The sequence below is a fragment of the Aptenodytes forsteri genome, unplaced genomic scaffold (assembly GCF_000699145.1).
Source record: "Aptenodytes forsteri isolate BGI_AS27 unplaced genomic scaffold, ASM69914v1 Scaffold172, whole genome shotgun sequence".
Taxonomy (NCBI): Eukaryota; Metazoa; Chordata; class Aves; order Sphenisciformes; family Spheniscidae; genus Aptenodytes; species Aptenodytes forsteri.
The window spans coordinates 102,387-127,901 of record NW_008795018.1 but is presented as its reverse complement, the minus strand read 5'-3'; the positions used below and the strand labels follow the sequence as shown (position 1 = coordinate 127,901).

The 25,515-nt window shown below is 40.7% G+C and overlaps 1 protein-coding gene across 1 annotated transcript in view; it reads right to left on the bottom strand.

Annotated features, from left to right (window-relative positions):
* ENOX1 (ecto-NOX disulfide-thiol exchanger 1) overlaps positions 1 to 23,244 on the bottom strand; it is a 139,395-nt gene extending 116,151 nt beyond the window's left edge. The window contains exon 1 of the mRNA XM_019471100.1: positions 23,139 to 23,244. Within this exon, the coding sequence (XP_019326645.1) occupies positions 23,139 to 23,229 (91 nt within the window). The 5' untranslated portion in view covers positions 23,230 to 23,244. The remainder of the gene's footprint in view (positions 1 to 23,138) is intronic.
* Between the last annotated feature and the right edge of the window lie 2,271 nt (positions 23,245 to 25,515).

Genomic DNA, 25,515 nt, shown 5'->3' with positions numbered 1-25,515 from the left:
TTCTCCAGCTTTCAATAACCCGCAACACCCTCAGCTTTGGACTATCTGCAACACCCTCAGTTTTTAGCTAGACACCTGCCAGAAGGGAGGGTAACAAAGTGTGCTAGACAAAAATGGAGTATGTTGCTTATGAAACGGGAGTTTTAAAGTGTGCTAGACAAAAATGGAGTATGTTCCTTATGAAACAGGAGGGTTTTTTTTTTATCCTTTCCATTGTTACACCTGTGATTTGACCTGTGTTCTCAAACACAAACAAATAAATAGAAAAGATTAAATAAATATAAGCTATAAGCTTCCACATGTTAGCATTGTCTTGATCTGCAGCTGATAAGTTCATGAATGTAATACTATGCTTGAGCTAAAAGTATTTAGAATGATAGTTTTTGAAACATCTCTTCATTAGCTAAGGCTTCCTTTGACCACCTCTCCCCTTCTCAAATTTTGCAGGGTTTGAAAATTTCCTGATGCATTCGCTGCAATTCAGGATAATGTTTCAACTTCCCTTTCCATCTATGAATCTGACTGATTGTTTTTAGATCTTGACGATATAAGCACAAGGGCCCTCTCAGCTCTCTGAAGTGCCTATTTTAGGCAGCCAGACTCAATGGTCAAACGGCCGGCAATGGTGGTAACTAGAGTACTCTTCATGGCTGGTACAGAAATCCCAAATGGGATAACCCTAACTTCATAATAAAACAATTCCCCTTCTTCAACACACTGTTTGAGTACAGTAATTATTCCATTTAGAAGAGGCTTGACATTAAAAGAGCGTCAGGAGAGTGTGCATCACACTAAGGTAAATAAGGGTAGTCCATATGTCTGAAAGCTGTTATTTCAGCCTTTCAGCAGACTTAGAGAGACGTTTCTGCATCCTTTGACATCTGGGTCACAACCATAAAGTTTTGCAGCACAAGTACAATAATTATAACATTATAACTACCTTTTTCAGCTCATCTCCATTCCTTTTGTATCTCCCACAGAGCAGAAAACCCTTCTATCCACCATCTGGGCACATCTCTAGTACAAGGAAGGTCATCAGCAGCTAGAGATGCCAGAGTAGCCAGCTGCTCTGCAGGCCTCCCTCCCCGGGGCCTCAGTACCGGGAGCCATTATCAATGGAACGGTGAGGACTAATAATCCTTGATTTTGGCAAATAGCCCAGGGGAAGCCAGCTGGGATGGGTTAAATAATCCTGAGGTTCTTTTGAGTTACTCTGGGAGATGTGCAGGGCAGTGCACTGAACTGGGTTAATGCTTTTGGCCCCCAGTGACTCATTCCATCTCTCCTGTCTCTCACAGCAAGGGGAAATGCATGCTTCAACTAATAATAAACCAGCGCTGAGCATGTGGAGAACACCGTGCCAAATACCAAACAGCTGGGGCTCTCTGGCCAGCCATTAGCTAGCCCAATCACAGCATCGCCTGAAGTCTTCAAGAAAAGAAGTGAAAATAAGACGGGTAAAAAAGAAACTTCCAAATCAACTGGAAAAAAAAATCTTAGAACATTTGTACAAAGTTCTTGTGTCTTGTCAAGGAGTTTGTTATGACATAACTTTTATTTCCTAACAAACACAAACCTCTCTTCACGTTCTTCACCAAAAAAAGGGACTAAAAAGATGAGAAATGCTTACAGGAGGAAGAAGGAATCTCTCCAAGAACACTTGCATCTCTGTACCTCCAAAATAGCTTAAAATACAGGCATTGCTCTTGGCTGTCTTTCAGCATGGGAAAAAAAAAGCGTTATATTTTTCCTTAGAAAGTAGCAATCTTGATGACATTCTTACAATGTCATATTTCATTATCTAGTTTAACAAGGAAAAGATGTTCTCTGAAAAGAAATCAGGAATCTTTTTAAATGAACAGCATACTTCAGGAAGCAGAGTAAGACACTGCGTGCACAAAATTAGTTCAACTTGTATCCCGATTAAGGAAGAATCCAGGCTTTGCATCTCTTGTGCATAACACATTTTAATTTAGATGATATTAGTGGTTGTATGAAAAACTTGTAACTTAAAATTCTTGCTGCTAGAAAATTTCATCTGTAATTTCTGGCAGCCTGCACCAAAGGTTCATCTGCTAATACTTCAGGGCAGCGAACTAAAGTCATAGCAATTTCACACATGCTCACACGCAGAACCTACCCCACCATTCAGAAATGAAATTAGCCTTTTTGGTATTTACAATTTATTATCAGAACACTCTACATGTGACTCTCTGACAATACTTTCAAGAAAGATGCAGGTTTATAAACACCAAGAACAGAAGAGACATTCATTATTTCAAGAAGTATCCATTTTTTTGCAAATTAAAATTAAAACCAAATGATGTCAGACAGACTTTGTTTCAAATTATAGTGATTCTTTATCCCATTTTTAGGGAAAATGCATTACTTCGTAACATTTATGGGCTAGAAAATGTTATCCACATTAAGATGCTTCTTTTGCCTCACCATGTACATTTCCACAGCTAGGGTTCTGTCAACAGTTTTATAATAAACCATTTTTGCAGAGTTTTGTACATCAACTATAAAAATATGTTCCAGGATGAAAATTGGCAGTGTTGGTTCTCAGTTCAAGGATACATGATAGTATTGTTCTTAATATATTTTTAACATCTTTTTCCAATATGAAAAAGAAACCCCAACTTAAACTTCCTTCACAGGCTTTGTTAAGCATTTTTTTAAAAGGTGTCAAACTACAAACTCTAGTAGTGGGGCAATATAAAAATAACGTACAAAACTTGCAGCTTGCAAATGTATTGGGGAAAAAGGTGTAGCTGTATTTGACATTCAATGTACAATAAATGCAGCATAATTGAACAATGCTCAATAAATAGTGTGCAATTATTTAAGCTTGCAAAAAGTCTTTGCTAAGGTCCTTCTCAAGAGGCTGTCAAAGAAACTGTGCAGGCATAAAGTGAGAGGCAAAGTCTTGTCATGATTGATGCAGATCAGAAGCTGGCCAAAGAGACCGGAAAACCAAGGAAGAAACAAGCACTTTCCATCTGAAATGAGCGGTGTGGTTGGAGGTAACGTGTTGATAATTGTATTGCAAAGAGGGGGAGTAATGTTATAGCAAAAGCCACAAAAGACATGCAGTTGATTGCCTGGAAAAAACCATATGTATCAAGAGGCGGTTTAGAGGAACCAACCACAAGGAAGGCGGATGGGCACAAGGATGTCAGTGCTAACAAATCCCAAATGAGGCTCTTAGCAGAGGATGGGCAGAATGGCTCATGCAGTAAAGGTCTAGCAGCGTGGCACTGCATCGAAGGGGCCAGGGAAGCCAATTAAAGGTTAGCCTGGATAAGGGACAAGAGAAAAAAGTATGGGAAAAATACTGCAGACCTCTCAGAAAAGCCAGACTCTCACCTGACATACCATGTTCTGAATTAGTCACCCCATCCTCCCCAAGCAATATAAAAGCACAGCAAAAACAGGATAACGAGTATCATCAGGACCATTACAAAGTAGCTCATAGGAACCACCGCCGAAAAAGCCTCAGATTGCTCACTGGGGAGAAGAGGCAGTTATGTAGGAGCATTACAAAGCTCATGAATTTTACAGAGGGGGTAGGTGGACAGGTTCTGTAGACTCTGCTCCATGATACAAAACTGGGAAGCATTTAGTGAAGTAAATAAAGAGGTTGTAAATGAAGAACAGGTAGGCGGAAACACTTCTTAATTGCAACAAGCAATTACTCCCCTGGAACTTCATGTTATGTAAAACTTAACTGAAGGAAGACCTTCTCAGAATTAAAAAAGAAAGAAAGAAAGAAAGAAAGAAAGAAAGAAAGAAAGAAAGAAAGAAAGAAAGAAAGAAAGAAAGAAAGAAAGAAAGAAAGAAAGAAAGAAAGAAAGAAAGAAAGAAAGAAAGAAAGAAAGAAAGAAAGAAAGAAAGAAAGAAAGAAAGAAAGAAAGAGAAAGAAAGACAAAAACACACACAGAAATACATCAGAGACCTTAGACAACAAAAGTGTTCAAAATGATAAAACAGGAGGCAGGGCTGCTAAGGTCATCTATTATTAAAATTGTCTGACACGTCCTATTGCAACACCCTGTTGTCAGTTGCTTTTAGCTTTGCCAATCATTAACAGTTTGGACTGAAATTTTACACGTCGAATATCTGCCTGAGGCTGAAATACTCTGAAAAATTTTAGTCTGAACAATCCAACTGCTGCACAGACAGAGCCAGAGAAAAGTACTTGGGGTTTTTTTATTTCATGTTAAAAAATTTGGTGTTCTGTCTCGGCAGTTGTAGCCCCTCCAGACTCTGGAGAGAGGATATAATATTTCAGAGGTGAAAAGCCTTTGCATTATAGCGGTAATATTTGCCATTCTCTTTAAACTCTACCTGAAAATTCAGGCAAATTATGCCTTTGAATAAAATTATATTCACTCATACTCTGAAAAATAGATCTATTTTTGGCTTTAATAGCTGAAATCACAAAGGATTACATCTTCCACAAATGTGCTGGTTTATGTTTGCACCTCTGCTCTGCAACCAAGGAAGGAGTTAAAGCAGAAAGAGCTCAGCTATTATCAACGTTTGAAATTATTTGTTCCAGCTTTTTAAAACTTGAAACCTAAAGTTGCCTTCTACTTCTGTGCTCTTTTTGCCTTCAGTCTGCGAAGTTTCCAGCTTAGCCAGCGAGGACGAATCTAACCTGGTGACACTTGCTGAGATCAGAGTGGTTAAATCAGAACATTGTCTGAGCAGCTTGATTCTCCTAAAAGCCTGTCAGATCTGGAGCAGCTAATTGGGTCTTGCCCCATATGTTCTGCCTGCAATTTTTCCAGCAACAGAACATGGAGCGCAACAGAGCCAGCAAGCAGATTTTTCCCAAGTTTTGCTATTCTTGTCTCTCTCCTCGCTTCTGGGGAAAAATATCTTTCATGCCGATCCTAGGAGAGGTTTGCAAAGTTCTGAAATTTTGGCTTTTTTCGCTCGCCGGCCATTTCATTTGAAACATCTCCACTCTGCAGGTGCTTTGAAGGGAAACAAACTTTTCAGACTATAATCTGCGGTAGGATACATCATGACCAGGATGTATCTAGTCAACTCTGAACCAGCTGCTAGCTCACCACCCAACACCAGTTTCACCAGGGAGGCAGAAAACAGCTTTTCAAGCAGTAAGTAAGGACCAGGCAGCTGATGGCAGCTTCTTGCAGGTACCACAGAGCCAAAGAGAGAGCAGGTCAGAGCTGACCATATCACCTACCCTCCCTTGCCCTCCTCTCCATCAGGAGCAGCTCAGCTCACCGTGTTGCTCTGTGATGGGCACAGGAAAAGGCATCTGAGGGGCTGCTGGCAGGAGAGGAGAGAAGGGAAGGTGACTGGCAGTGCCATCAGCTCGGTTAGCATGGGGTAGATGGCATAATATCTGGACGTGGCCCACGCAGCTGGGCTGGTTGAATTCACTAGAGTCACTAGATTTGAGTCTTCTTTTTTTTTTTCCACACCAGCTGAACTGTTTAGCTCTGCGGGTCATGTTCTCAGCTGTACTACAGCTGTATTCAAGGGAGCTTAGAGAAGAGGCTTTTAGCACCTGGGACTGCCAGTGACTGCTTTGTCCTTTGATTTGTGCTGAAGCAGCCTCAGGATAGTTTTGAGTTTTGTGGGGCAGTGGTACTTAACGAAGGCTGCTAATGGGCCACATGCCCTGCCACCCTGGTCTGCGTAATGCCGGCTCTCAACCACCTTTGCCACGCCAGTGAATTTTCAGCCTTTCACATTTTAGGCAGCTTTATAGCTTCTTTGCACTGCTGAAATGGGACAGAAGGACCAGGTTAGGGAAGGTCCTTTCTAAGTCTAGCATACGTACTTTAAACTCAAATGATAAATTTGCAGTTCGAAGAGGTTTCCAACTGGCTCCTTTGGTCTCTGGGTTCCAGCACTGAGAGGATTTATGTTTTACACCGTAGTGTAGTTCCAGATATTTAAATTGAGAACATACTCGTCCAAGCTTCACAGGAAAGTATACTACTTCGGATAGAATTATGGCCAGCATCTTTATGTTTTATTGTCACTTAAGCATTAAACAGCTCCATGCTGCCTTGTATAATTCTCAAAACAGTCAGGTTTCTCAGATTAAATGCCAGTCTCACATTATGAAGCAGGTTGTGTTCCTGAGAACTAAATCACAAAATAACCATGGTCCTAGGCCAGGAATTCATGTGTATTATTTTTGTACTCACCTTTTCCAGCATTTCCAGATTATATCATGAACAGCCATGGTCATGGTACCCCTCAAAACATGAATCGACGTCATTCTGAATCACAGATGAGATATAGCCCATCCATCAAAAAAACACCCAACGTGGCAGAAGTAATGCAAAACCTTTCCCACTTTATCTGCCACTTTATAAATCTGGCTGCACTTGTCTGAATCTTTTTCCCTAGGGCTTGTTATATTTCAGCAGAATTCTCCTTCATGTTGTGAAGTGAATATGAAAAAGCACAGCGACCAAAGTGATGCTCGGCAAAGCTAAAATGCATAGTAACACTGAATCGAAAGGTGAGCAAACCACAGCTTATTACCATGATTTTCTGAGAAAAAGAGTAGGGGGGGGGGAAGAAAAATAAAAGCCTCTTCAGGATAGAGAGATAGAAAATCTCATATATCTCGAAAAGGAAAAAGAGGGATAAAAGAGAGATGACTGATACAATCAAAGATTAAAATGTAAAACACCCAGCAACTCCTTCTTTGACGTTCCCCTTTGAACGCAGTCTACTGCAGAGCAGAATATTCTAAAATAAATATTTTGGACTGAGCTTTGCATCCAGTTCCACCAGTGTGACTCCACTGCTACTAGCAGGACTGTGACAGGGTCCCAGGTGGCAAGGATGAAATCAGAAACTCATTATGGAATGAGAAATGTAAGAATGCTTTGGTGAGAGCACACTCCCTGCAGAGTGTCATGTAAGTAAAAAGAACATTTAAATAATACTGGCCCTTGATCCTCTCAAAAGCTGAGAGCGCATTTATTCAGCTCGAATTCCAAAAACCCAGCCACAGTTTATAAAATATACTTGATCCTTGTGTAAGACCCTTTGGCATTTTCTTTCAGTGAAAAGATCTCCAGATGTTATTTTTACAGTTCATCTTAAGTAAATGTATGTGTTTAGCTAAACAGGCTTAAATGCAAGAGCCACCTAAGAGAACAATGATGAAATGCTTGACTTGATTTATGGACCACCTGTCAAACCCTTGTTTATGAACATCTGGCTGGGAAGGTGATTCGAAAAGTTTTTCTGTCAGTAAATAACACCATAGTAAGCTCTTCTACTTACAGGCAGCTCTAAATTGTAAATGTAATTAGTGGAGAAATGGCATCGGAGTGTACATCTAAAGTCACATTCAGCTTATCCATGCACACAAACCATTCATTTTACAGCACTGCTAACGTGTAATGTGTAATCATTTGCAACTTCTTAATTAACAAAATACACAAAATATCCAGTTTGGAACCTGAAAGTTGCTTTCCCTACAAGGTGCACGAGCAAGTGCAAGGCTGTCTCTCATGACAACCCTTCAAAGTAAGCTCATGCGCCTCCCTTACAACTTCTCAGCAACCACCATGGCCTGGATTCGGTAGCCCAGCTTTCTCCCACACCCCCGTACCTGTTCCCTCTAGCTTTATCACATAGGTCCAGCAGGAGCTCCTGGGAGAGAGGAACCTCACCCGTCCTCTGCCCACCTCCATCTGTTTCTTAGCACAGTTTCTGCAGTTTCCCCTGAACACAACAGCTTGCAAGGGCCTAAATGCCACAGCAACATTCCTAATTCAAAGGCTGATATCATCTAAAATCTACAAAGCAAGGCTGAGCCCAGGATAATGAAATTTTTCTCTCCTTCTTCCCCTGTTTTGCGACAACATGACAACTCTGAGATGACACAATCCAGGAACCCTTTCTGTAATTCAATTCTAGTTCTGAAGCAAAAGTCTACTTTCATCCTGGGTCTAATCTAATATCAGGGAATGATGAGGTTTTTTGTGAGAAATTTCTTTGTTCACTGAGAAACAAAGCAGCAGCATTATTGCAGAAATTCAGTTTCGGCTGAGATGAAGATAACGCCAATCTGGGACCTCATTATAGATTCAGAGAGATTCATATCACCCACACCAAAACATCTAACCACGGCACCTCAGACAGGAGCCTTTTCACCTCTTCGTATGGCCCGTGGAAAAGGTGGAAGATTGTATAGTGTGATTCAGCCCACCTGCAGTAATCTCTGCATCTCCTGAAGGAGATTCCTACCTCTTTCCAGAAGCTATGACAGAAACCTACTGCCGTCGCACTCTTTTCTTTGGCACTCCTGTTGCACACCCAGTAACAAGGAGGCAGAACTTGTACATGCTTCCTTGCTATAAAGAAACTACTGGGAAATTACTGGAGTACCTCATTAAATCAACAACAACAAAAAGGAATTAAATTTCAAACTCAGCCTTGGTGGAAAACTTACTGCAAACCAGAGAAGACTTAGAAAGAATAGTCTTGTTTTGGTTAAGTCACATTAGAAAAAATGCTGTTATATTCTTGAGTGGCTCTGCATACAAGCAACAGCCAAGACATCTATTGACAAGGATGGGATGTTCAAACATGCTTAAAACATTGAAGAGTTTCATCACACAAAAACTTCACAAAAGCCATTGACTAGAAATCTGTTGCAAAAGGGACATGATGAAAAATGTGTCAGACTGAAATGGAACGGCAGTCCATTTTGAACGAAGCAAAAGGGATTTAGGAGATAGGGAGCACAGGAAGAGAAACTGGAGCTTTTTTAAAGTCATTGTGGTTATAAATGATAAGAAAACTAAGTATGGATGCAGCATATTTGTTTCAATTTCCAAAAGTATTTGACAAGTTTCCATAGGAGAGATTAATGACTAAGAGGCACAGAACAAGAATAAAGAAATAAAAAAGTCTTCTGTGTATAAAAACTAGCTCAAATTATTGTTTTGCCCTTAGAAGAAGACTACCCCTCTTACACAAGAGATCTTGTCCTTACAGCCATAAACCTGCCATTATCCTGTGGGTCTGGATTTGGAGGGCTACTTTAAGAATAATGTCACACATTTGTAATAGTATTGCTGTAGCGGTAACGGTCTAAAGTCATAAGCAAGACAAGGTTTATGGGCCAGTATAGTCAGAAAAAAAAGAGAAGCCCATGTTCAGGTCTGAGATAGAAGCAGTGAACTCCCAAGCTAAATACAAGTAGGGAGCACATCCTTTGTGTTTAATTAGATATGTTAAGTCAGGTAGACAAAAGAAGCTGGTTGGCACTGTAAAAGAGAAGGGAATATTAAAAGGGAAGTGGTGACACGGTGGTTATTCTGTAAAGGAATAGGTAGGTAAGCCTGTGGCAGATGACAAGATTAATAAAGGGAGGAAAATTATAATGTGCTGCAAAACTACTCCTTCCTTTGAATCCACCTTTTTTACTGTCTGCTATAATTAAAGTTTTAGTCCCCTGGCTGCCTCAGACCATCGGAGGGCTGGTGCATATTTTTCCAGCTACACAAGTTGGTCCAAGAAGCAATGTTACTTTTACCCACAAATCTTGCCTCACACAGAAGGCCCGCAGGTGTACAGCCTGCTCCTAGAAATGCGCAGCACTCGCTTCCTTGCTCTGTGAGCAAATGAGGAGCCCACTGTGACCCTGCCTCTTCTCCTCCCCTTTGCACTCACAAAGCTTGATTTGTTATCAGCACACAGTCCCTGAGGTCAGGGCAGCACAGGCTGCGAGTGGGCCTGGGCATTAAATGAGGGGGTTAATTATATGTGATGGAAAATGACTTTTTTTGTTTGTTTTCTGGGTTTTGTAATCTAAAAGACAGATGAAGCCTGGTCTTTTACGGTCAGATTCATTTTTCTTTATTTTACTAACACAAGGAAAAAAAATTTACAGCCTCTAATTCCTGCTGTCTCTGCAGACTTGTACAAGAGGGAAAACTGGGAGGGAAGAGGGAAACAGGGTCCTATTCTGGTCTGTATTATTGATGGAGGGGCTCTCTCCACCTAACCCCTGGATCACTCTCTCCTCTCATGTTCACCTCTGAAACTCCAGGGGGGACAATCAAGGCTCCAATCACAACATTTGACCAGCAACATTTTACTACTGGATTTTACTCATGCCAGAGCGAAAACAGGTTTGTTACCCTTTAAATCCCCAAATGAGTTTCCAGAGCGAGCAGTACTTGCAAACCTGTAAACTCTATTTGTATGCAGCCATTAAGTAACATGGACTTTCCTGATATTTTCAATCTATAACACAACCGTAAAAGAAAACTATGACAGGTTGTCATCTTTCGATCATAAAAGCATGGTGAGCAATAAAAAAAGTCCTCTGGAGGACTTCTTTAGCTCATGCTTACTATATACATATGTGGATGAAGCATTAAATACAGTATCTCAAGGCTACAGATGAAATAAATATTTGAAGCACAACAAATAACAGGTCATGTAATCAAGTCTAGTGAGATGTGGCTCTCATACAATGTGGTCCACAGAGGCCAGTTGCCATTCTGCATTGGAAAATGTGAAATAATTGAGCTAGGATAAAACAAACAACCTAGGAAATGTGTGAAAACCCAAACTGTCTTTGAATTCTAACAAGAAAACACTGAGAAATATCACTAGATCCACAACCCGATGCCTATTAGCAATAAGAAGGGAGAATTACAATATACAGTAACATTGGTGAGAATATGCAGACGTGTGATAATGTTTCTGTTACACGATCCTTAGAATAATGGAGTCCCTCTCTTACTACTTGAGGTAGCTAAGAGATCTGAATGCCCATTAGTAGATATCTGTTGCATTACAGAGATTGCATTCAAATCTACACTGATGCATTGTTGATGGAAAACTAGAGATCTCTGTCTGTTAAAGGAGCTGCGGTGAAAAAGCCCTCCACTGAGAACTCGGGGCCTCAAATCCCTGGATGAATAGTTGGAAGGATGGTTAGCTCTTGTGTCCCCGATGAGCTCAACTGCTGAGGTAAAACACTGGAAGAGAGGCGGTCCCTAAGGGATGCCAAATGGTGAATGTGAGTCATTAGCTATCATCATTTTACTTTCTTAGCACTGCACCTTTACATTTCTATGGTGTGCACATGTGTAGAGACACATGCCACCCCATCAGGCGGTGCTGAAGCAATTTGTTATAGGGAAATATATACTGGGATCCTTCATGGAGATATATTTTCCTCCTGAGGCCCACTGCTAGTAACTTCCATTCATATATAATAGCCCTCTTGCCTTCAAGAGGACAATCTTTGTCATGATGATTACATGCAAGACTGTTTCTGCAGAATTGGATGGTTTGGGTTTGTTTTCTCTTAATTCCAGCTTAAATTCCACTTGGACAGCAAAAGAAATGCCGGCTGTTTGCTCTTTTTGAAGGGAAAACGTAGAACACGTGTTCCAAACAACATTCAGATATTAAAGCTCAGAATTAACACCTTGAATTGCAGCCAGAAATGATCTTAGACTTGAGGCTGAAAGTCCTTAGTCTTGGGAGTCGATAAATCAGTCATGACATGCCTGAACCAGCTATGGTTTATTATAAAATCAAGCTTGATTATCTACTTGAGGTAATTAGACAGACCACAACAAAAGGACACAAAGTTAAAAGGCAACATATGTAGGAAGAACTGGAAGAGATATTTTACTTTACACAGGCTGGTGAATAGCAAGAATGAACTTGTACTTGTACTTGACATTTTTTCATATACTGAATTCTGGCTAATAACATAAAGGGACCCCGCAATATTTATAATAAGCAATTTATTAAATCACCTACTCTCGGAGCTGCTCGGCTGCAAATTCCCATTCCCTGCTGCCTGCACACAGCCCTGATATACAAGTGCAGCATCTGAGCTCTCTCCTCTCACAACCTATGACACTTCTCTAAGTCCCTAGGGGATTACAAAAGTATTAAAAACACGGTAAAGAAAAAAAGGCTGCTGCAACATTTATTACATTGAAGGACAGCAGCATTGTGTTGGGGTATAAACACACTAAATATGAAGGAATTAAAAGAAAATAAAATTTGGTCACTTTTCCCTTTCCTGACCTCTTGATTTTGGTGAGTTTATTGTTATTTTTAAGGAATATTTAATTTATTTATGGTACTGGCTATTCTAGCAGGTGAAGTTGTAGGACATTCTGCAATGTCTTAAAAATACTTCTACAAAGCATGCTTGAAGTGCTAAAATTGTTTTCAAAAGGGCCCAGAAAAGGAGGTTTCAATGATTATTCCTGGAAAGGGCTCAGTCATGCAAGTGCAAATATAGATCAAGTCCTGAAACAGGAGGTTTCCAATAAAAGGGTTAAATAGATTTGACAGATGCAGCTCAAAATAGGGTAAAACTTCAACATTGCAAATGGTTATAATATTGCACATTGATTTCTAGTGAAATGAACCATTTGAAATGCAATTGTCTCAGAGAGAACAGAAAGAGTTGGAGAAGCATATAACTCGTCCTCTCCATCCACTGCAGTCTGGACATCTCTTTTCTGAAACACAGCTCATTCTGCCAGATCTTTAAAAAAAAGATGACAATAAGCACATCTGCACCTTCTCCCATGGTGCTGTCTCCTGCAAACGCTAGCAAAGCTCTTTCCTATTCTCTCACTTCCCTTTTCCCAATCCTTTTCTAAAAATCACAGCAGCATAGTCAACGAGGAAGAGCAGGCAGGAACTGTCTGCCTGTTTCTAATGCGCGCAATAGAGTTTGCCTGTTTCTCACTGCCTGACTCAAAGTATCAGATAAAAAGAGTTAAACCGCTTTTTCACTTACCACCATATTACTGCTGTGCCAAGATACCAATAAAAAAGCTACATAATAGGCAGGCAGCTCCGTAATCACTGCTGCTTTTCATGCCAATCAGTATTATCCCATTGTTTCCAGGTGGTCCCTTACCTACCTGGTTTATCTAAGTGAAAGAAAACAGACCATGTGCAATTTGGGCCGGGATTGACTCTTAAGTGTTCAGACGGTGTTTAACTTACTGGAGCTCTCTATCTCAAAGCCTTTCCTGAATACAAATAACAAACAATTACTGAATAATGTAGGCATTGTGGTCGGGAGGAGGAGATTATTTATAAAGGAAAATCAAGTAGGGTCAAGAGAACCGTTTTTTAAGAAAAAAAAAATCTGAATAAGAAATGTGCACATACAGGAAAGGCAGATAAAGTTGTCCTTGTTACACGAACAGACCTATTAAATTTCTGAAGCCATAGTAACAGAATATCTTTAATATTTGGGCAGAACACAATCTAACTACATGCTGCAGAGTATTAGAGCATATTGTATGTATTACGTTTAATTATCTTTCACCTCCACGTCCACTAACAGAACTACTCCAGTGACCAGCTGCTTCCCATTACAGAGACATTACTCAGAGCTGGTGATGTCACGCACATCATTTGTCACCACCGGAGCATAGGAAGGTACAGTAAATCCACTGTTTATCTGGATGAAGTCAACATTAGCAAAGTATTATGTTACAAGCTCCCTCACATGCTCAGGGATTAGGCTTGCTGAAGCCCAACTTTATTCTTCAATGTGGGCCATCAGAAGACATTTTACCACACTGATCGCCTCTGGTGATATTTCACAGACAGACTCCTGCAGTGAAGTGGATATGCATTTTTATGCACTTTGTGAGACATAATTCTCACACACATATGCAAAGGGCATTTGAAGGACAGGTGGCAGAAAGGAAGAAAAAACATGCTTGTGCCCTTCATCCCAAGGTAAAATGTAGAAAGCAAGCTTTTCTTGCTTGCTTTCTAGGGGCCAAGCTCTAAGCATCAACCTAGCCCATGCAGGCAGAGAGCCTGACTAGGGAAGAACAAAAGATTTTATAGCCCTTGATTTGGGGTGGCTGCCTGGGGATTCATTCATATTCAAGTCTTCCCCTCCCAAGGAAGTCTGGCTTGGCGACTCCCCCAGGCGGTGCCATCTGTGCCATCCTGATCACTGCGCTCTCCTGAGAGTACTCTGCATGGACCGAGTTAACACTCCTCTTGGGACTGCTGTGCCCATCTCCTGTAGACCCTCCACACAGCCTGTTAACAGTTTTGGCTTTAGGGCTTCAGGTAGCATCGCCTTCACCTTGCCACCCAGGCACCGTGACCGTGCTCAGCAGGCCACCTTCAAACCGTCTGCCATTAGCAAGCCTTTTTTTTTTTCCACGTAAATACATAACCTGGTACTCATACCTTGTCTTTAATTAGTTAAAATGGTCAATTTGCTCTTTCTTGTTGATTTCTCTCCACAATAACTCAATTTTCCCATGAGCAAACTGTACATCACACAGGGGTTACACTGGATTCCCCATGTCAGCCAAGGAACGTGGGATCCTTGGATGGGGAGTGATGTTTGAAGGAAAAGTGCTGCAAATAAGCTGTGCTCCAGCAGAAGTGAACAGTCAGTAGCAAATAGTAGCAAGTAGTTCCCAATAGTCTCTTGGCTTACTTTATGCAGTGGGATGCTCATAATTACTCACAGGTTTTCTTGTCTAAAATAAATAAATACATGGAAAATAGTGGGGATGGAGGCTTTCCAAAGTGAGAAAAAAGATGGGGAAAACTTTTGCAAAAATATAGTATTTCCTTACGCTACTTTACTGCAACTTCAAATAAAAACATGCCAAACAGATTTTTGGTGGTATAATTACCAACAGCCAGGAATTAAAAAAATCCAAACCAAAAGGCCAAAACATCCAAACAATATGACTTGCATCATAAATTTACTCCAGTATTTTGAGACAGTTAAGAGTAGTTATGCCAAATAGTAATCAGTCTGTTTTCCTAAACTATTAACTGGCCTGGACAAAAGTATAACAACAGAGAGAGAGATGCCATATTCCAGAAAAAACCCTCACCCCACATACAGCACAAGCTTTGCACTTAGTAATTCCCTTTATGTGCCCCTGCTCACCTCTGAGGTTTGTTTATTTGGGGCATTCAGCCCCTCATACCATGTGAAAAAGCATTATTTATCTTTAAGCGCCAAGCAGATTTTAATCATTATCTTCATCCTTGGCCTCAATTAAGGTCTAATATAGAGAAGGCACTTGAATGACCTAAGAGGTACACTTAACCCTGAATAGTGTGTCAAAGGCACTTCAAGTTTCTGCCACATTTCCTCTGGCCATCGAATCTCTCTCTCCTTTTTCTGTTGTAACCTGACTGTGTTTGTTCCTAGCACTTTAATGTCCCCTGGTGTGAAGCCTCCTTGAGTAACACTCACATGATAGAAAGCGTGCTTAACTCTGCAGGCGCTTTTCAGGTCAATGAAAAAAACCTACTTGTTACACTAATATATAATACTTCTTTAGAGATGTTCCCAGTGGCTCTACATATTGGGATTCCCACAGTACCTGTTCTCTTTCACTCTTGCTGCTCTCCTGTGTCTTGATAATAAAAATACATGGTTTTATCTGGGTACAAGCTCGACTCTAATCCTTTACAGTATGTTTCACACCTCTAATTATTCTGATTGGTTATTCAAATAATTTAAATGGTAAATCTTTTCCCCTTGACTAAAATGCAATGTTTCTGTAGTGAAGACTATAAAAGTAAAGTAGGAAGGAATTACAATAAAATTAGGAAAATTATATGATTTTCTTCAGAGCATGCCTTATTACATTTCTCTTGCTCCATAGGCTGGCTTGTTAATGAAACACAATGGATAAAACAGGTTGGGAAGCCATAATAGCTGAAAAGATGCCTTCCAAAGATACCTTGTAGCCTTGAGAGGTTTGCAAAACCTATGGAAAACTGCAGATTTTATGAAGGCTCCTTATATCTTCTTTTATTGCCAGATGTCAAGCCAGTGCAGCATTCAGAGCAAGGGTAAACATGCTGCACACTACTACCGTGCCACCGGGCTGCTGAACTCTTCCAGCAGCTACTTGTGGTCTGCAGCTTACAGGAGCAGAGGAACAAGAGTGCGTGGAGCACCTTCGCCAGCTGCCTGTGCACTTCAAAGCTTACATCTGGAGCGTGCTAAACTTCAGTCACATATTATAGATGCTCAAGCATTTTTTCCTAAAAAAAAAAGGTTACTATCTTCAGGTCATAGTACAAGTGGCTTATTTTAAAACTTTTGTGGATAGACTCTGTAATCAATTAACAGGAGCTCAGTATTAATTACAGAAAAGGAAGCTGTGTTTTGTTAGACATGTCTTGGACAATTTGAGTTATGTGCTCATTGGCACATTGGTTCAGCGGCTAAGCGATGAAGTGTAGAAAAAGCAAGCTTTAATAGGTAACGGGATAGCACAGGTAAAATGAAATTACACTGCCAGGTGGCTATCAGTAGCTCCAAGCCTCCAGTAACGGAGAGGCCACAGAAGAAGTATAGACATGAGAGTTGGCAGAGTCTTCTGGCCAGCTGACTTCTTAAACTCTTCAGCACTGCTTAATGTACAGTCTTTCTTTGGGGAACTGCTGAATAGAATAAAATATACCTTGATTTCCTACTTTATTTGATTTTTCTTCATTAACGTTACAAAAATAGTACACAACCAGAACAAGGAGGGATATGTTTACAATTTAGTCAGCATATGATGATCTGCAGTCGACAATAATTCATAAAGCATGCCTCATCTATTTTATGGTAGAAAGACACTGAAGCTTAAAGGACTTTTCCACAGCCAAGGAAGACTGGTGAGGGAATTCTTAAGTCTCAGCCCAACCTTGATATTTCTCAAATAATTCCTAGGTCTTCTCCTCTGCATAGGAATCAGTGACCTCTTGAGATACCGGAGTGAGTAGGAGAAGGAAAAGCCATCATGCTAGTCCTCCCCCTGATATGCCCATCACATGGAAAAATGCTTGAGACTAATTGGAATCTGAATATAGTGATTGCCTTTAGTTACAATCTTCATTCTGAAGAAAGAGATAATATTATGCCTCCAAAGACTTGAAGGTCTTGAGCTAATAAAATTCCGGGAGGGATATTTAACCTTGTGTCTTGGGATTTAGGAGTCTCTAGACTGAAATTTTCCAAATTTTTCTGTTATCAAAAAGTAAGTCTGGGGTTGCAGTTTCAGGATTGCAACCACTTATTGTCGCGGGTGCTGCTTCCCGAAGTGAAGTTTTGCTGAGTTATGACTTGATTTGGAAATATAACCTCTAGTTTGGGGAACCCTGTTCTATATATAAAAAGAAATGTTTTTACGCTGAGGGTGGTGAAACACTGGCACAGGTTGCCCAGAGAGGTGGTGGATGCGCCATCCCTGGAAACCTTCAAGGTCAGGCTGGACGGGGCTCATCAGAGGGAGAAGCGCTTCAGTGCTGATTTGCCTTGTACATCTCTCCCTGTGAAGTATCTGATACTCAACACTGTCAAAAGCACAATCCTGAGCGAGGTGACCTGATTGGAACTGACAGCTCCTATGTTCCACTGAAATCAGGTCAAAAGACAAGTGTGTGGGGAAAGCAAAGACAAATGGAAAAACAGAAAGGTTGATGTAACTGTCTAATATTTCACAACTTCCAGTGTTTAAAAAATACATGCCTGAGGCCACAAAAATGGTGTATGATTTTTCTATACATTTTGGTAAGCAAGATGTTAGGCTTCAAAGCTTCCTGGTCTCTGATTTGACTAGGATTTTGTACAAGTGGTCAAAGTCTAACAGCAAAAACAAGACTGGAGGCCACTGAAAATTTTAGTATCTTGAGGCTGAGGCATGTTGGCTGGACTCACATAGAAAAGTGTGCCTTAATAATTATCCTGTAAATAAGTAGAAGGCATCAGTTTTCAGGCATACCCTTGACTTCTAGGCAGATCTATAACTTTCATCTTGGATGTCTGCCCTTGTAGTTTGTTATTTTTTTTCTGTCAGAGTACAAATATGCAGCACAGGGCATGAGCTTAACTAAGTCTAAAAGAATTACCACTTATGTACCACTCTTAATGTTCATTTGTACCAGGGAACTTTTTGACACGTACCATTTTTGACTAACAAATGTTTAGGTCGTCTAAGTCATTCTGGAGAAAAGCATCTCAAAATTGCTTCATGTTTTTCAGGGCAATGGTTCATTAGTGAAAGGAGAACTAAACTGAACTGGAGAAGTAAATAATTTTCCTGGCAGGATGTCTTCCTTTAGAAAACAGGTCACCTGATGCCATTTGCTGAAACAAATGACAGCATAAGAACACTAAATTCAGCAATGCCAAAATTGCCTTTAAAAAGTACCAATGCAAAATCAAAATAAAACATTCTCAGTTGGCCTGAGGTCACTGAGTTTTTCTGCTAGTCCTAAAATGTAACAAAACAGCAGTCTTGAGTGTACTTGAAAGATTTGCTTCAATCAGAGTTGCTGAGTGCACAAAGAGGATTCAGATCTCAAAAAGGTGGAGTACAAACTATCCTTCCCCTCTCACCTGACCATTTTTCTCAAAGTCTCAAAGCATAGAAAACAGCAATTTTAAGGCCTGGATAATTTAAAAGCAGTTTAGCAGATTTTCTCCCACCTTTCCAGAATTTTTTTTACTCTGGGCTGAGACCAACCGTGAGAAATTTCAGCCCAAAAGGCAATTTTTTGGAAAAAATTATAACCTGCTGAAAGGTGAGGTTTAGAATGAAAGTGCTTTTCAGCCATAACTATTGCACATCAATCTTTAACACTTTAACTAATGCATTATTAAACTACAGTTTATTGTATGAATTATATATATATAATGTATAAATGCATATATTAGTGTACATGTAATGCAGTAACCAAATATTATGGAAAAAGGTAAGCTTTCTGAATAACAGTAAATGTAAGCAAAATATATGTAGAAACAGAAGAGATATTATACAACTATTAACAAGAATCCATCTTTACCAATGAAAGGCTCTGACATTTGCCCAGATCAAAAATCCAATTTTACAGCACTGGGAGATAAGGAATTAAATAGAGTGCAGATATCATCTAAACTGGTATTAAAAGGTTAGCAGTGCTTAAAATTGATTAGTTACCAAGACCAGACAGCCTGCATCCCAGGCTGTGAGAAGAGTATCGGCCAGATGTTATGGAAGCTTTAGTTGTCATTTTAACAAACTCTTGGGCTAGGCAAGAGCTTCACAGATTGCAGAGTGGGGAGCATAACTCTGTTAGAAGGCAGGCATCCCAGCATGTTACACAGCAGCAAAGTTAACAACAGTTGGGAAAAAAACCCCGTCAAAAACCTTTAAAAAGACCTAGTAGATCATATGGGCTCCATACCTACGGGAACAAAAATGCCCTGCAATTTAGGAATTAGGAACCGGTTAGTTTGGGGAAGGAAAGTCTGTGAATGGATAAGTCCTTTGGAAACTGAAAGATCGGAGAACTAAGAGATACGTCAGGATATAGATGAGTACCATACACCAAGCTTCAGACTATGGGAGGTTATGTAAAGATATCCGGGAAAGATTATACTCTCTCCAAGATTAATCTAAACTACTTACTGCTTTCCTAGCTGTCATCAAGGCAGGAAAAAAAGAATAAAATAGATTTTTAAAGACAGACAAAAAGTTAGCACTGGGACATGGGTGTGTCATTTTAATCTCCGAGAAATGTCACAGATGACAGTAGCAAAAGCAATATGTGACTGCTGACAAAGATGAGTTCGTTACTAGGATTAACAGCAAAAAAAAAAAGAAAAAAGTCAGAAAGGGCTAAGGACTAGTTAGATATTTGGTTGAACATGGTGATGCAAACTCTCACTGAATGCAGATACTGTAAATATTACACAGCAGCAAAGTTAACAACAGTTGGGAAAAAAACCCCGTCAAAAACCTTTAAAAAGACCTAGTAGATCATATGGGCTCCATACCTACGGGAACAAAAATGCCCTGCAATTTAGGAATTAGGAACCGGTTAGTTTGGGGAAGGAAAGTCTGTGAATGGATAAGTCCTTTGGAAACTGAAAGATCGGAGAACTAAGAGATACGTCAGGATATAGATGAGTACCATACACCAAGCTTCAGACTATGGGAGGTTATGTAAAGATATCCAGGAAAGATTATACTCTCTCCAAGATTAATCTAAACTACTTACTGCTTTCCTAGCTGTCATCAAGGCAGGAAAAAAAGAATAAAATAGATTTTTAGAGACAGACAAAAAGTTAGCACTGGGACATGGGTGTGTCATTTTAATCTCCGAAATGTCACAGATGACAGTAGCAAAAGCAATATGTGACTGCTGACAAAGATGAGTTCGTTACTAGGATTAACAGCAAAAAAAAAAAGAAAAAAGTCAGAAAGGGCTAAGGACTAGTTAGATATTTGGTTGAACATGGTGATGCAAACTCTCACTGAATGCAGATACTGTAAATATATTATAGCAAATAAGTCTATATGTATTTTCACAGTAAATTGTGATTTTGCCATTATGGATTTGCCATGAAGAAAATGTGTCAAAAAATTATGAATCATAAGGAAATATAATGAAGTGTCAAAGCACCTATTTACCTTGAAAATATAAGAGAGTCTCAAATAAAGGAAAGCAAAAGGAAAGAAAAGAAGTTATTCTGCACCCGTAGAATAAGGCAGCACTTCAGTAATTAATATTTATTACTTATGGCACCTTTCATATATTGAAAATGCTGAACAAATACCAACTGACCTGTACAACACTCCTACAATACGTGATACACATAGTTATGGAAATTACAGTAGGGAGCTGGCAATGAAATAAAGTCCTGGAGATCCTCCCTTGTGGGGAAAAGCGTTGCACATGAGATGAGGCTGCCATGTAGGGATTGCATAGCACACCTGAGGACACAACTTACACTGAAACTGGAGAGACAGTGGAAGAGAGGAAGACAAAAAGGTGGGCAAACCTCCACGGGATATGCAACTGAGATGCTTATAAATGAAAGCAGCAGAAGCTGATTTTGACATGTGGCTATTTTCAGGTTTGGAAGTAATTGCATTCAAGTTGAGTGCAGCACCTTCAGGCAATGCCCCACCAGAAAATGGAAAAAGCTGTTTCCCCACCAGCACATAGAATCATAAAATGTCCTGAGCTGGAAGGGACCCATGACGATCATCGAATGCAACTCCTGACTCCACACAGGATAACCTAAAAGTTAAACCGTGTATCAAAGAGTGTTGTCCAAATGCTTCTTGAACACCAACAGGCTTTGGGCCATGACTAATTCCCTGAGGAGCTTGTTCCAGTGCTTGGCCACCCTCACAGTGAAGAACTTTTTCCTAATAAACAATCTGAACATCCCTTGACGCAGCTTTAAGCCATTCCCTCGCATCGTATCACCAGACACCAGAGAGAACAGATCAGCACTTCCCTCTCCACTCACCTTCATGAGGAAGTTGTAGACAGCAATGAGGTCTCCCCTCAGCCTCCTCTTCTCCAAGCTGAACAAACCTAGTGTCCTTAGCTGCTCCTCTTAAGTCTTGCCCTCTAGTCCTTTCACCATCTTTGTTGCCTCCCCTTGGACACACCCTAATATTTTTATATCCTTCTTATCGCACGCAGCACTCAAGGTGAGGCTGCACCAATGCTGAGTGAAGTGGGACAATCACTTCTTTTGACTGGTTAGCTACACTGTGCTTAATGCACCCCAGGTTGCCCCTTTTGGCTGCCAGGGCACACTGTTGACTCATATTGAGCTTCCCATCAACCAAAAACCCCAGATCCCTTTCTGCAGGGCTGCACTCCAGCCTCTTGTCCCGCAACCCACACGTACATCCAGGATTACACCATCCCAGGTGCAGAATCCAGCATTTGCCCTGGTTAAACATCATATGGTTGGTGATTGCCCAGCACTCTAATCTATCCAGATAGCTATATTAGGCCTCTCTACCCTCAAGGGAATCAACGGCTCCTCCTAATCTAGCATCATCAGAAAACTTAGTGTGGACTCAATTCCTGCGTCCAGATCATTGACAAAAACATTGAAGAGAACTGGCTCCCGAGGAGCGCATGGCTTTGCTTGTTTCTTTTAATCAGGAGCGTGGGGTTAAAGCCAGAGACCAAGAATCAGTTCACAGCCTCCACCAGCTAAACTCTCTGCTTGAGACTGATTCATTATAAATCAGCTTTCTTGCAGCTTAGTTTACCCGCCTGTAAAACAGGTAATTCAGAGCCAGACCGTCAGCTGTGAACTGGCACAGCTCCACTCGGTTCCCAGTGTCAGAAGGGGACATATTTGGCCAAAATTAAGCATCACGCATCCCTGGTGAGGCACGCAGAGTGATTTACATCATGACCTGGCTCACTGCATCCATGTCTACATGGACGGGCGCAGACGTGCCAGGATGCTGCTCTGATCCAGATGTCACACAGCTCTTCTTAAGCTGAAGTGGCAATGCAGCTTCCAGAGGGGATCTGTCATATGCCTGGCATGTGGCTTGTGTCTACAGGGCACGCACCCATATAAAAATAATTTTTCTCTACCTCACAAAAGCGATGAAGTTTTATTAATCCTAACTAATCGGGCCTCTACTGTTGACAATGAGGTCTGATATGTCCAGGCTTGTCTGTGAAACATATTGCTGGTTTCAAAATATTATTTTTATTGTTGTTAGAATAAGCAATCCCCTGCAACCCTCTCCCAAACTATGTTTGGGAAGTGAAATGACAAAATCAAACAAGAACAACCTCTTGAAATTCAGTTTATGGAGTCAGGCAGAAAGTAAATAAGCACACACCTGATAGGAAAGCTTCACTTCACTAATATCAACTGAGCATGTGAATTGAATGGGCTTCATGATTTTCTGCCTAATTAACATAACTTCAAAATCTTTCTCCAGTCAAGAGTTCTCAGCCCAGGGTATTTATTCCTTGGCAAAACCTCAAGACATCCTGCTTGAACAGAGAAACAGAAACAAATGTTTCTCTTACGTGACCTGCCTCCTGCTCTTGACCCAGCATAAGGATTGATGGTTTAGTTGTTTAATTTCCCCAAAGAGTTTTGGCTTTTCCACAAGGTTAAAATACAATATGGATTATATACCTACTACAAGAAGAGAGTAATACACAGTATGCAATATTAATCATAGGTGATGTTTTCAGAATATAAAAATATAATATCCTCAGAAATCATTCCATATATTTTTAAAAGGACCTGGAAGAATTCATGGACAGTACAAGAGTTCTTTTTTAAAACAGAAAAATCTTACCTGTCACAAGCTGTTGTCCAGCTAGCCCTACTGGAACCATCCCCAGGTTATTCATAGCTGTAGCCCAAGCCGTCGGATCAGTGACTGACATGTTAAGTTGTGTGGTATCTATAGCTATACTTCCCAAACCATCAGCTGCTGCAAGAAAAGAAACACCGTAAGTAGAATAGTCAACGCGCCAGGATTTTTAACCAAAATCTTCAGTGAAAATGAGATATCACAATCATTGCTTATTTTGGGTTTGTTTTGTTTCTTAATTATGATTCACCTTTTAGACCATTGACAATAGTGCTTGGTATTGTATAGTAAAACATAAAGACATTGGAAACATTCAACAGACATAAAATGAAACAAGAGTGATTCAGGCTGGTTATATGGAAAACTTTTTCACCATGAGGACAGTCAAGCAGTGGAACAGGCTGTGCAGTCGCCACCCTTGGCAGCTTTCAAGAGTCAGTTGATAAAGCCCTGAGCAACTGGTCTGACCCTACGGCTGGCCTTGCTTTGAGCAGGAGGTTGGACTGGAGACCTTCTGAGGCCGCTCCCAACCTGAATGAATTGCCCTGCAATCCTCTGATAAAATTTAATTATATATAATCTGTGGCAACTTGTCAGAAAGCTGTGAGAACCAAACACAACCCAAGGAAAGACCTGTTTTCCATAAGGTGCAACTTTTTTTGGTAAAAGATTTAAGAATACATTAGCCCCTAACTAAAAAGAGGTCAAACCAAATTGATTCACTATGGGAAATACCAAGTTTTGTTCTAAAAAAAAAAGAGAATTATCATGAATATGGTCAAAATAGACTGAGCCCAGGCATGGATTTTCCTGGGTTGGGGAAGGAAGAGTGGGTCAGATAGCTAAGGGATGGTACCGTTCTGATACTGAACCCCCAAACACAAGGTGTGTTCACACATTTTTGCTTCCTCCCTCCCCAGTCACAGCTGAAATCAGCTCTTTCCAGCTATTTTCTTATGACCTTTGCAGACCTGAGATATTTACCGGCAGCCATTGCTTTTCCCCAGTTCCTTTTGCTCCTCTTAGACTTCTTCAGCTAGGAATAATTAACTACTGTATTAGCAGCATCTTGAGACGGGATATCACCGAACGCAGGGCCCACACACAGCTCATTAGGCTCTGAAAGAGAAAAGACGAAATCAGCTATCAAGTGACACAGTCAGAACATAGTTGCAAAACAACAGACCGCTTTGGGAATCCACTCGAAGCTCCTGCCCACTCCCTCTGGATCACCAGCCCCAGCCTCTTTGCACGCATTTAGCGGCCACTGTAGAAGTGTTTCAGCGAACGCTCATCCTTGCCTGCTGAGCAAACAGTGCCACGTATGAACCTGTCAGACCGCTGAAAAGCCCTTCACAAATTAGGTCTTATCAGTAGCTACACAGCCTCCTCGGCATGAAGGCATCAGCTGAAAGAACATATTAAGGGATGAGTATGATTTTTTTTTTTAAACTGTTAACAATTAACTGATGATGCAAGTTTCAAGGAAATAGTCTCCTGTTCTGAGATGAAAAGGGAAAAAAGAATACTCCACAATGACTTACAGAATGGAGCCTGCAGAGACATGGAAAAGTAAGAAAACCTAACAAAGCTGAGGATGATGCCTGCTCCTTAACTAACACCGTATCTTTGGCTCACAAAGGTTAGTTAGCTCGAAGCAAAGGTGGAGTATCTGCTTCTAGCTAAACCACATTGCTTTCTTCAGGTATCTGTCAGACTATGAATTTTACATAAGGGTAACTTCTTGCTGTTGTTACTGTTGTTTGTGAAGCTCACCACGTCAGCTCATCGCTGGTTGGAAAGGAGGCTGAATGAGCGAACGGGTAAGAGGTGTGACCAAAGGCTGTGAGCTCCCAGCACTCACAGCAGAGGGAGGAAACGCTGGGGTGACGATGATCACAGATATATGCCCATGTTAGTCTTTGTGCGTTAGTTACATGTGACTGTGGGTCAAGGGGGGCTGCGTTATTTTTGTGGCTGGCCAGTAGCCTAAGGGGTCTGACCTATAGCGTTTGGTGCTAGCGGCCAACAACTGACCAAGCGCTTACAGGTGTTCAGGGAGGTCATTAATGCCGTGCAGGTGCATCTCGGTGACTTGTTCAGCCCTAAGGTATTTGTGTTGTCTTTAAAAAAGTACTTGAAAGACCTTAATTAAGAGGTTTCCAACATGCAAACCCTAAGAATTCATCCTTAGAAAAGACACAATTAAAGTGATTATACTATATTTTAGCTTAGTACCTCCCACACTTTTTTCATGTAATGTGCATAAAGTTCAAGCCAGAAAGTTTCATACTATAGTTCCCTGACACTGTACAGACCACTTCATAGGAATGTGACCACATCAATAGCTGTAAAAGTG